The sequence below is a fragment of the Myxocyprinus asiaticus genome, chromosome 47 (assembly GCF_019703515.2).
Source record: "Myxocyprinus asiaticus isolate MX2 ecotype Aquarium Trade chromosome 47, UBuf_Myxa_2, whole genome shotgun sequence".
NCBI classification, from domain to species: Eukaryota; Metazoa; Chordata; class Actinopteri; order Cypriniformes; family Catostomidae; genus Myxocyprinus; species Myxocyprinus asiaticus.
Genome location: NC_059390.1, coordinates 127501 through 140000, shown reverse-complemented (window position 1 = coordinate 140000; position 12500 = coordinate 127501). Strand labels below are relative to the sequence as shown.

General features: G+C 41.0%; 2 protein-coding genes across 2 annotated transcripts in view; one reads left to right on the top strand and one right to left on the bottom strand.

Moving 5' to 3' along the window:
* Positions 1 to 3353: 3353 nt before the first annotated feature.
* LOC127436476 (uncharacterized protein C11orf98-like) lies at positions 3354 to 5372 on the bottom strand. Its single transcript, XM_051690661.1, has 4 exons — positions 5154 to 5372; positions 4110 to 4234; positions 3876 to 3973; positions 3354 to 3779 (listed from the first exon to the last, which is right to left on the bottom strand). Exons 1-4 carry the CDS (start codon positions 5187 to 5189, stop codon positions 3655 to 3657), a joined length of 384 nt encoding a protein of 127 aa, XP_051546621.1. The 5' UTR covers positions 5190 to 5372; the 3' UTR covers positions 3354 to 3654.
* A 57-nt stretch (positions 5373 to 5429) lies between these two features.
* LOC127436471 (zinc finger protein 676-like) overlaps positions 5430 to 12500 on the top strand; it is a 9452-nt gene continuing 2381 nt past the window's right edge. Inside the window, exons 1-9 of the mRNA XM_051690640.1 lie at positions 5430 to 5614; positions 7834 to 8036; positions 9097 to 9195; positions 9290 to 9385; positions 9483 to 9593; positions 10260 to 10401; positions 10606 to 11314; positions 11447 to 11478; positions 11645 to 12500. The exon at positions 11645 to 12500 is cut by the window's right edge and continues 2089 nt beyond it. Coding sequence (XP_051546600.1) covers positions 5578 to 5614; positions 7834 to 8036; positions 9097 to 9195; positions 9290 to 9385; positions 9483 to 9593; positions 10260 to 10401; positions 10606 to 11314; positions 11447 to 11478; positions 11645 to 12500 — 2285 coding nt within the window. The 5' untranslated portion in view covers positions 5430 to 5577. The remainder of the gene's footprint in view (positions 5615 to 7833; positions 8037 to 9096; positions 9196 to 9289; positions 9386 to 9482; positions 9594 to 10259; positions 10402 to 10605; positions 11315 to 11446; positions 11479 to 11644) is intronic.

Here is a 12500-nt window from a genome sequence, read left to right as displayed (position 1 = left end):
ATCAGGTTGGATGGGGAGCGTCGGTGCACAGCCATTTTCAGATCTCTCCAGAGATGTTCAATCGGGTTCAAGTCTGGGCTCTGGCTGGGCCACTCAAGGACATTCACAGAGTTGTCCCGGAGCCACTCCTTTGTTATCTTGGCCGTGTGCTTAGGGTCATTGTCCTGTTGGAAGATGAACCTTCGCCCCAGTCTGAGGTCCAGAGCGCTCTGGAGCAGGTTTTCATCAAGGATGTCTCTGTACATTGCTGCATTCATCTTTCCCTCGATCCTGACTAGTCTCCCAGTTCCTGCCACTGAAAAACATCCCCACAGCATGATGCTGCCACCACCATGCTTCACTGTAGGGATGGTATTGGCCAGGTGATGAGCGGTGCCTGGTTTCCTCCAGACATGACGCTTGCCATTCAGGCCAAAGAGTTCAATCTTTGTTTCTCATGGTCTGAGAGTCCTTCAGGTGCCTTTTGGCAAACTCCAGGCGGGCTGTCATGTGCCTTTTACTGAGGAGTGTCTTCCGTCTGGCCACTCTACCATACAGGCCTGATTGGTGGAGTGCTGCAGAGATGGTTGTTCTTCTGGAAGGTTCTCCTCTCTCCACAGAGAAATGCTGGAGCTCTGTCAGAGTGACCATCGGGTTCTTGGTCACCTCCCTGACTAAGGCCCTTCTCCCCTGATCGCTCAGTTTGGCCGGGCGGCCAGCTCTAGGAAGAGTCCTGGTGGTTCCAAACTTCTTCCATTTACAGATGATGGAGGCCACTGTGCTCATTGGGACCTTCAATGCTGCAGAAATTTTTCTGTACCCTTCCTCAGATCTGTGCCTCGATACAATCCTGTCTCGGAGGTCTACAGACAATTCCTTGGACTTCATGGCTTGGTTTGTGCTCTGACATGCACTGTTAGCTGTGGGACCTTATATAGACAGGTGTGTGCCTTTCCAAATCACGTCCAATCAACTGAATTTACCACAGGTGGACTCCAATCAAGTTGTAGAAACACCTCAAGGATGATCAGTGGAAACAGGATGCACCTGAGCTCAATTTTGAGTGTCATGGCAAAGGCTATGAATACTTATGTACATGTGATTTTTTTCATTTTTTATTTGTAATAAATTTGCAAAGATTTCAAACAAACTTCTTTCACATTGTCATTATGGGGTATTGTTTGTAGAATTTTGAGGAAAATAATGAATTTAATCCATTTTGGAATGACAACAGAACAGTCAAGATTAGAACAAAAGAAATAAAAGAAGATAAAATATACAAAAATAGAAATAAAGTTGACAGTCGGTATAAAGTATTCAAGGTATGTAATATAAACACAAATCCACACTCTTTTAGGTTTTACAGTTGTTGTTGTTTTACTCCTGTCAGTGTATTAAAATAATAACCTGTTTCTATATTGCAATGTTTGAAATGTTGACTGTAAGAATAAGAATAACTTACGGGTGGTTAGATGTAGAGTTCTGCACAGGGGCGTCGCTACAGGGGTAAAAGATGGAAACGATTCTCACAACACATTTTAAACTGTATTTTTAATATGAAAGGGGCCCATACAAATATTTGCCTTTTTAATTATTACAAAGTTTAAAATTATTGAAAAATGACATTAAATGATTAATTACCAGAAATAATAATAGTCATATAATGTTGAAGAGTTAGCACTCATATCATAATGTCAAGTGGCACTTACCGTAAACGATCAGGAGAAAATCATCCAAAACACTTTATAACCTGCAGACTTTGACCTCTGACACATCAGTATGGAATCTATAAACGCTGCACGATTGATTAACAATGACATCATAATGTGGCCTTGCACGATTACTAAACCGTAAAAAGTTACATTTTATAAACTCGTCTGCATTCAACGCTTCAGTCAGCGATGTGTGATCGAGCGGGTGTGTGCGGCACACACAACACTAGATAATCATCATATCACAGTTTATATCGTCATTTCTCACAAACGCTTATTAACTGGTAATAACATGTTGTGAATAATGACATTTTCTAGTAAAAAAGATATTTCATAGTAAATACATCACCTGATCTAAAAAATGTAGAGTAATAAGACAAACACTAAAGAATTATGTTATTGTCAATTTAACTTAATGAGTTCAAAGTGAGAGTTAATTGATCACTTATTAATATGCTTCAGTCCCTCATGTGTAGTACACATCCTGCTCAGTATGAAATCAATAGTCTGATTATTCCATCTGCTGGTGAAAAACATGAAGCACATCTCATTAAAATAAAACATAATAAAAAACAAAGAATACATGTAGTAATTGATTTAATAATCATTAAATAAGAGCTTCTATATATAATCATAACGTTACGAATAATATGCTCAGGGATAATCTTTAATTTAAATAATGATCAAACTATGCCATCTGCTATCCTCATTAAATAAAAATACTAACCCAAGTACACTCGTTTTTTCAGTGGTGAGAAACATGAAGTGCATGAACTGCAGCTTTCACATTCGATTTTGAAACAATAAAAGTCTGTCAAAACTATTATGTCCTTTGGGTGTATCATCACGGAAGTAATTAACTTCACATTAATTAATACATTAATACAAGTTTATGGTAAGCTTGAGCTTCCGTGTCGAACACAAACTTATACATTCAAAAACTCACAAAGACATTGATTCAGTTGAACAAATGAATGTACTTTTTAATTAACTGTAGACAAATACATTTAAGACTTGTGGTTAATAGTTAAGACAAAAAAAGGACAGCAGCATTAAAGGGACAGTTCACCCAAAAATGAAAATTCTGTCATCATTTACTCACCCTCATGCCATCCCAGATGTGTGTGACTTTCTTTCTTCTGCAGAACACAAATGAAGATTTTTAGAAGAATATTTCATCTCTGTAGGTCCATACAATGCGAGTGAATGGTGACCAGAACTTTGAAGCTCCAGAAAGCACATAAAGGCAGCATAAAAGTAATCCATCAGACTCCAGTGGTTTAATCCATGTCTTCAGAAGTGATATGATAGGTGTGGGTGAGAAAGAGATCAATATTTAAGACTTTTTTCCTGTAAATTCTCCTCTACGCCCAGTAGGTGGCGATATGCACTAAGAATTGTGAATTGCCAAAAACAAAAAAAGAATGTGAAAGTGAAAGTGAAAGTGGAGATTTATAGTATTTCTCACCCACACCTATCATATCACTTCTGAAGACATGGATTAAACCACTGGAGTCTTATGGATTACTTTTATGCTGCCTTTATGTGCTTTTTGGAGCTTCAAAGTTCTGGTCACCATTCACTTGCATTGTATGGACCTACAGAGCTGAAATATTCTTCTAAAAATCTTCATTTGTGTTCAGCAGAAGAAAGAAAGTCATACACATCTGGGATGGCATGATGGTGAGTAAATGATGAGAGAATTTTCATTTTTGGGTGAACTGTCCTTTTAATAGGAGACACCACTTATTTTAAGCATTGAAGGAGAACTGAAACAGAACATGTTTCCTCTGAGGTCATAAACAGCTCGTGATGATTTCTCAAACAGTTTTGCTCACTCTCTTTATATGAAAAGTGTGTCAGTGTATGACAGCCATCACGCCAACAATATAAAGACGTCTGATGCAAAGAACGTCTGACGCACAGAAAAAAAAAGTCCATTAAATACAGCCGCAGAGAAGATCTACTCAACGTCCATCGTGTCTGTGTCTGCAGACGCTGACGGGTTTTTGGTTTTCTTAGGTTTCTGCATGGCTGCAGGTTTCTTTGCAACAGGAGCAGAAATCTTTTTCTGCGGCAGAATCTCCACTGTGAACAGATGAAACACGTGATGAATTGTTTGTGAACACAATAATGCGAATGATACCAACACAATCACTTCAAAGATCAGTTTAAAACAGATACCTTCCATGCCAGATCTCTCCTTTTCCATGTGTGCTAACTGCTTTAATAACTTCCTCTTTTTCTTCCCAGAAAGGGTGATATTCGCTCGAGAGCTGGAGCTGTCAAGGTGAAGGGAAGTGTTTTATTAGATTTACGATCAATATAATCAATCTGTCCTCATCCTGAGGGGTCGGTTTTAATACGAGGCCTGATAAACACTCTCAGGACACATGATAAAGTGTGTGTGAAACAAACCTTCTCTTGTTCAGATGGTGTTTGGTGATGATGTCACGGTCGATCACGGCTCCCACAATGCGATTTTTCTTTTTCTTTTCTCGACCCAGAACTCTCCGCCTCTTAAAGAGTTTTTTTCCTAACTCCTGCAATGAAAAACCACCACAAAATATACAGAAAAACCATCTTTAAAACACATACTCTTTTTACTTTGAAACTGGGTTCATTTTGGGTTAGCTCCAAAAAGCACATAAAGGCAGCATAAAAGTAATCCATAAGACTCCAGTGGTTTAATCCATGTCTTCAGAAGTGATATGATAGGTGTGGGTGAGAAACAGATCAATATTTAGGTCATTTTTTTTTCTTTAAAGGTGGACCAGCCCTGACCAGCAGGTGGTGATATGCATAAAGAATGTGAATCACCAAAAAAAAAAAAAAAAAAAAAAACAAAGTGGAGATTTATGGTAAAAAAAAGTACTTAAATATTGATCTGTTTCTCACCCACACCTATCATATCACTTCTGAAGACATGGATTAAACCACTGGAGTTTTATGGATTACTTTTATGCTGCCTTTATGTGCTTTATGGAGCTTCAAAGTTCTGGTCACCATTCACTTGCATTGTATGGACCTACAGAGCTGAAATATTCTTCTAAAAATCTTCATTTGTGTTCTGCAGAAGAAAGAAAGTCATACACATCTGGGATGGCATGAGGGTGAGTAAATGATGAGAGAATCCCTTTAATATTTGTTTAGGAAACCCCACAAACTACAAAAAATAAAATACGGCTTTTTCATACTAATATTATCTACAGACTGATTTTAAAACCAGTTTCAAATATTATAACAGTTGCTGACAGTATAATAGTACAGTAACTACACCAGTACATTAGGCTGAGCCTTGTGTAATAGCTTCAGAATGAAAATGAACATATTTTAAGAGGACAATAAACATTAACATGCTTTTTAACATCAGTGTTTTGGAATTAAAAGATGCACATTTGATCTGATAGAGTAAAGACTGAACAGAAGAATATATTAGAGTAATTTGAAAGTGAATCTCACAGTTTTTGGTCTGTTGATTTTTCCTCCTGGTGCCATGATGCCGCACGTGCTGTGAAACCGGAAACACGCGAGGACAGTTTTACTGCATAAAAGTCCTGAAGTCCGGTGAAGAAAAATGAATGGAAAATGGATTATAAAAATGTAACCGAAATACACATTCCGCTACTGCGAATAATTCCAACGGTTCATATAGATCTAAATAATGTATATTAATTCAATAAGTTATTTTCAACAAAACATCTGTCTTTAAATCAGATAATGGTATTTACAACCGGCTGCAGATCTCAACACTCTCACACAGAGTCTTCTTTATTATATTTATATTCACAAACAAAAAGCGATTCCCGGCGCTTTTGTTTTAAAACGGAAGTGACGTCATGTCAATAGCAAAACCCCGTTTAGCGCTTCAGCAACAACATTCTCAATGGAGGAAGAAAACTGTGCTGGAAACGCAAACACAGGTAATACAGACCCAATGAACAAGTATGTAAAAGACAAAGAGTTGATGTAATAGATATCTAAAGGCAGATGAATTCATCATTGAAAAGAGCCGCAGATTCTGAAGCGGATCATTGTTGCGCACCGATCAGCGCAGAATCACTGAATCATCTGTCAGTCTCGTACTAACACTGCAGTATGTAGTGTGTTAAATGCTCGATCAGCAGCACACTGCATACTTCAGTATACTGTATCTCACATTGTGCTCCACTTGAACTTCCATTTCCAGTGTGACAAATTAACCTGCAAAAATATATAAACTGTGATTTATAACATTTATATCTCGATTTATTTGATTGGATTCTCAAAGACACTAAATCATGTAAAAATGCAATCATATTTTTCACGAGATAATAACTGGATTCCAGTTACTGAAGCGTCATCATGAGGTCATGTGACTACATTGTAGCATACTACTGTTTGATACCTTTATCGTTTGCGAAATCGGATCTTTTTCAAATATTATTTAAAAAACAAGAGTATGCTGTTAACAGTTTATAGTGCGATCGATAGTGGATTTTACCGATAACTAAGGTTAGTTAATCGGCCGATAGTTTTTAAAATTGATTTATAGATTATTAAAACACTTTCTTAGTCTTTCCTTTTATGATCACAGACATTAAAGCTACAAGAGTCCAAAATGAATAAATCATAGATGCAATTTATTGTGTAACCAAAATCCCAATATTAACCAGAAGAAATATGAATACTTGGGAGCATTACGTAGGACTATGAACAAGCTCGGAATAAACATACTTATTTCAGGACTCTTATTTTAAAATGACAAATACTTGGATCCGTTACAACACTCTGTGTTGAAGTATTTAGCAATTTTAGCTTTCTAAAGCCTATACATTCATTATTATCCTATATATTCACATTAAGGATTCTGATACATATATATACACTAGATTAGGTTTTTTACCATTATTCACAAGATATGTTTTATTTTGTGTTATTTTTGTGCTGACGGGGCACGTTTCCATATAGTTACTTTTTTTCTCCAAATTTAGATCACTTGATTTATCTAATCAAAATAATCAAGAAACACTGAGGAATATGTTTTTTTTTCTCCAAAAAGCAACTGTCGGCACCGATTAATCTGTAAAACCGCTACTAGTTCTACCACTAGAGCGCAGTACATCGTTCTACCACTAGAGCGCAGTACATCGTTCTACCACTAGAGCGCAGTACATCGTTCTACCACTAGAGCGCAGTACATCGTTCTACCACTAGAGCGCAGTACATCGTTCTACCACTAGAGCGCAGTACATCGTTCTACCACTAGAGCGCAGTACATCCTTCTTCCAATAGTGCGCAGTATATCGTTCTACCACTAGTGCGCAGTATATCGTGCTACCACTAGTGCGCAGTATATCGTTCTACCACTAGTGCGCAGTATATGGTTCTACCACTAGTGCGCAGTACATCCTTCTTCCAATAGTGCGCAGTATATCGTTCTACCACTAGAGCGCAGTACATCGTTCTACCACTAGTGCGCAGTACATCCTTCTTCCAATAGTGCGCAGTATATCGTTCTACCACTAGTGCGCAGTATATCGTGCTACCAATAGTGCGCAGTACATCCTTCTTCCAATAGTGCGCAGTACATCCTTCTTCCAATAGTGCGCAGTATATCGTGCTACCAATAGTGCGCAGTACATCCTTCTTCCAATAGTGCGCAGTACATCCTTCTTCCAATAGTGCGCAGTATATTGTTCTACCACTAGTGCGCAGTATATCGTGCTACCAATAGTGCGCAGTACATCCTTCTTCCAATAGTGCGCAGTATATCGTTCTACCACTAGTGCGCAGTATATCGTTCTACCACTAGAGTGCAGTACATCGTTCTACCACTAGTGCGCAGTACATCGTTCTACCACTAGTGCGCAGTACATCGTTCTACCACTAGTGCGCAGTACATCCTTCTTCCAATAGTGCGCAGTATATCATTCTACCACTAGAGCGCAGTACATCGTTCTACCACTAGTGCGCAGTACATCGTTCTACCACTAGTGCGCAGTACATCGTTCTACCACTAGTGCGCAGTACATCGTTCTACCAATAGTGCGCAGTACATCGTTCTACCATTAGTGCGCAGTACATCGTTCTACCACTAGTGCGCAGTATTTAGTTAGTTTGCTAGTATTGTGAACGCAGTCTGTATTTGTGTTGTCTGTAGGCGTCCTGCTGCCTCTGTCCTCCCTGCGGCTGCTCGTCCCGCCGCTGCGCCTCATCTCCGCTTTCATGTGGCAGGTGCTGCAGCAGAAGAGTGTGATGCATTATGGGAAATTGGAGGAGTTCGTCTCCATGGTGACAGAGAAGCTGCCGCAGTTGCTGGGTTACAGACAGAGAGTTCAGCTGATGATGGGACTGAGAGCCAGAGTCAGTGTCGCCAGAACAGTGATGTTCTCATGTGACGTCCCTTTAAAGGGATAGTTCATTAACTAACCCACATGTCGTTCCAAACGTTCCATGCTGTTTTTATTTGATCAAACTCAAAAAGATAATTTTGAAGAATCTCTGCACAGCTCTTTTCCATATGGTGACAAAAGGACATAAAAACACCACACCTGCGTTATATTCCAGGTCTTCTGAAGTTTTCTGATAGCTTTGTGTGAGGACACCTAAATTTAAGTAATTATTATGGTGTTTTTGTATACTTTCTGGAGCTTGACAGTCGTTGTCACTATGAACTAGGCCTGCACGATTATAATAAAAATCATAATTGATGATTATTTCCTTTGATATTGTAATTGAGAGTCATTTTATTCATAGAATTTACATTAAAATATGCAGACATGTATGTGATTGGTTACAATGCTCAAAAAACATGTTAAGGGGGCCTGGGTATTTCAGCGAGTATTGACACTGACTATCAACCCTGGAGTCGCGAGTTTGAATCCAGGGTGTGCTGAGTGACTCCAGCCAGGTCTCCTTAGCAGTGGGAATTGGGCATTCCAAATTGGGAGAAAAACATTTTGAACATTTTGACACAATGGAAGTTAATTTAAATAAATTAACGAACTGTTTTCATGATTAGGTAATTTTGGCAGCAATCGTGATGATTTATTCGATTAATTGTGCAGCCCTACTGTGAACTATCAATGTATTGGAAAGAGCTGTGTGAACATTCTTCAGAATGCTCCTTTGTGTTCTACAGAAAACATAACAGCATACAAGTTTTGAATGGAGTGAAGATGAGTAAATAATGACAGAAATGTCAGTTTTGGGTGATTTATTCCTGTGATATCTCCTGACATCATCTAATGGAGTTCTGCTGGTGTTGGACGTGTTTCTCTGTCACTGAAGATCTTTTTCTGCTCATTTAAGTGTCTTGATCCGTTGTGGATTCTCCATCGCTCTGTCTGATTGTGTGGAATCAGTTCACGTCTGTGTTGCAAACGACTCCTCAAACATGTAATGTTGTTTGTTCAATGTTCAGATGGTTTTGGAGTTGTGTCGTGATTCAGCTGATGTCAGAACCATTCAAGCACATCTGGACAAAATCCGGATTCCAGCGCCGCCGGCCGGACTGCCAGCTGTGAGTTTATTAATCTTCAGCATCTTCTCACTTGTCCTTGATCACATTTACTGTAGAATATGAACGAGTGCTGATCAGTCGTGCTGTTTTTCAGGGTCTTGATGCTGATTTGGGACCTTCAGTGTTTAATTTCAAAGCTTTGGTTCTGGCGCTCATCAAAGACCCGGTTGAGAAAGCTTATTTCTTTCAGGTCAGAGAGAAATCCTGTTCATTATGCTTCATAACTCGTCTCATCTGTGTGAGCAGTTTATATACTCTCTCTCTCTCTCTCTCTCTCTCTCTCACAGGAAGTGTTTCCTGCAGAATATGGAGCTCAATACGACACGGCTCTTAAAGAGCTCATGTGGGAACTTCTGTCCAACCTGGAGAAACTGCTTCCTGTGCCAGACTTTAAAAAGGTAAAAAAATACTAAATAATTTTATTTGATAATGTGTCTCAATGAGAAAAGTAATGGTCATGTGACAACAGTGTAGCATAGTATTTATTGTTCCATAATGAGCTCCCTTTCACACATTCTGTATATACTGTGCAGTATTCAGTAAGTATTAAAGGAATATTCCAGGTTCAGTACAAGTTAAGATCAATCGACAGCATTTGTGGCATAATGTTAAATAGTGCTACATTTATTTTGACTCGTCCCTCCTTTTCTTTACAAAAAAGCAAAAATCTGTACTAGTGAGACACTTACAATGGAAGTCAATGGGGTTTCAAAAGTATACACACAAGACATAAACAATATGTGTGTTAACATGATTTTACTGTGATTAAATCACCTACTAACTACATCTGTGGAAAGATATAGCCAACTTTACAACTTCATTGCATGACGATGTAATGTCAATAAACCCTAAAACGACAGCAGAGAATTATAGTTTAAACAACTTTACAGCTCAAGTAGTACAGAATAATTAATGTAAGTGCTTTTATAAAATTATAAGCTTCACATTTCTGTCTTTAAACTCCCCAGTCTCCTGCAAACAAACATTATACAGAGTCACATTTAATGTGTGTGACCTTTTTTCTTGTTGTATCACTCTCAGCTCTCTCTCTGTTTCTTACTCAGACGGTGTCATTGCTCTCTCCTGCCCCTGCTGGTCTGGAGGAATGCATGCAAACCGACCCCAACGACCTGCACGTTCTTCTGCAGCAGTATCAACTGTTTGGAGGTTCAGAATCTCAGAGTTTGCAGAAAGGGTCCAAAGTGGGTGAGTGAACGAATAACCTAACCCTTTAGTTGAATATCTAAAGTCAAGTCCCGCCCTCATCTTGTTTTATCTTGAGAATACGTCACATTTCGGAAGTAAAATAGGTCGCAAACAGCCTTTCACATGGAAAACGATTTGTAAACAAACAGCATGATTTTGTTAAGATGAATGGTCAGTGTGAGTGGATTTTTCTTTATCTTTCAGGGTCTGTTCCTCGTTCATCTGGTGACTGGATTCTGTCTTCGCTCTCCATCCCTCCGTCAGCCCGTGTCATCCTGAACCCTGAGCCCGTACAGCTCTATCACGTCCAGACGTCTAGCGTCGCCATCCTGAGTCCAGCTCTTGGTCAGCTCAGCTCAGACAGCATCATCGTCACCGATTACACGGAGGTGGAGCTGAGCAGCCACGACATTTCTGATGAGCTGATGGAGGTGAGCGCGACACACGCGGATGGAGGCGTGGAGGAGAAGCCGAGCGGTGACGGTGTGGAGGAGCTGTTAGCTGACGAACGTTCTGCTGAGAGCGGGGAAGAACCCGCAGGTGGTGAGGATGCAAACATTTTACATTACAAACCGACAAAATGTGATGTTATGTGTGAAACTGTGAGTGACGCCATGGCAACAGCATCCTATAATGAGCCTTCAGCAAATGCACAGAACGAGGAGAGCCTACAGGACACGCTGACAGAAGACAAAGACCGCGCCGTTGTCACTCCTGACGCAGGAAGTGACACAGCTGTGTTACAGGAAGACAAAACATCACCCGAATCAAACGTGGTCCAGACGCCCCTGGTGCGGAGGGGGCGAGGGAGGCCGAGGAAGAGCGTAGAGACGACCGACAAAAACATGGTAAAACCCCCCCGCCGAAGAGGACGACCCGCATCTGTTAAACAGGAGAACAGCACCGAGGAGAGGTGAGACCGCTGCACTTCACTTCAGTCATGACATGTTTGCACACAATATTTCATACTCAAACAGCATGCGCCGTTGTGCCACTGTTAGTTGAATGTAAGATTAAAATATTCGCATGTACTGTTTTGTTTCAGGAGTGCTGATAGATCGCATGGAGAGAATAAAGGTAATAATTTCACTGCATAAAGAGTTCCAGCCCTACTGTGGTCAAGATCTGTCCCTGCTGTCCACTTACATGATATGACTCCAGTCATTCATTATTGCTTGATTAAAATCAAATAAATGTATTTGGATTAATAAAAATAAAAAACATTGTGTTCATTAACTCCTAGATGCTTCCGATGCACAGTCCCATAGATCTGCAACGCCTGGAGTGCAGACGAGAGCGCCGTATTGCACAAGCAAATCCTGCAAGACTGAGCCAACGAGCGAAGTGTCCACTGACAACCCTCGCGCTCGCTACCTGTGCAATACCTGCGGCCGTAAGTTCACCCGCAGCTCTGACGTGCGTCGACACCAACTCACGCACACGGGAGAGCGTCCGTTCCACTGCAGCCACTGCGAGAAAACGTTCCAACACGCGTGGGATCTGACCAAACACTGCCGCAAGATGCACGATGAGGCCGCGTTCACGTGCCAGCTGTGCAAGAGCAGCTTCCTTAACCTGCGCGTCCTGACGGCCCATCACAAGAAAGAACACTGCGACAAACTGCCTCATTACTGCTCCATCTGTGGCGAGGCCAGCCCGACGGCCGCCGCGCTCGTTCAGCACCGCAAGACACACAGCGCCACGCAGCAGTATCGCTGCGAACAGTGCGGCAAGGGTTTCGACACGTTACTGCAGCGATCCGTGCATCGGCAGAGCCATCTCAGACGCCGGCAATTCAAATGTCCGCAGTGCGATAAGACGTACACACGTAGCACGGACGTGAAGAGACACCAGTTGAGTCACACGGGCGAGCGGCCGCATCAGTGCTCGTTCTGCGGGAAGTGCTTCACTCTGCGCACCGGTCTGCAGAAACACCTAGTGACGCACGCGGGCGAGAGACCGTTCAAGTGCCCGCACTGCCAGAAGGCCTTCACGCAGCTGTCCATCTTGCACCGGCACGAGCGTATGCACACGGGCGAACGGCCGTACCTCTGCTCACAGTGTGGGAAGCGATTTCTGTCACACGGCGAGCTCATTAA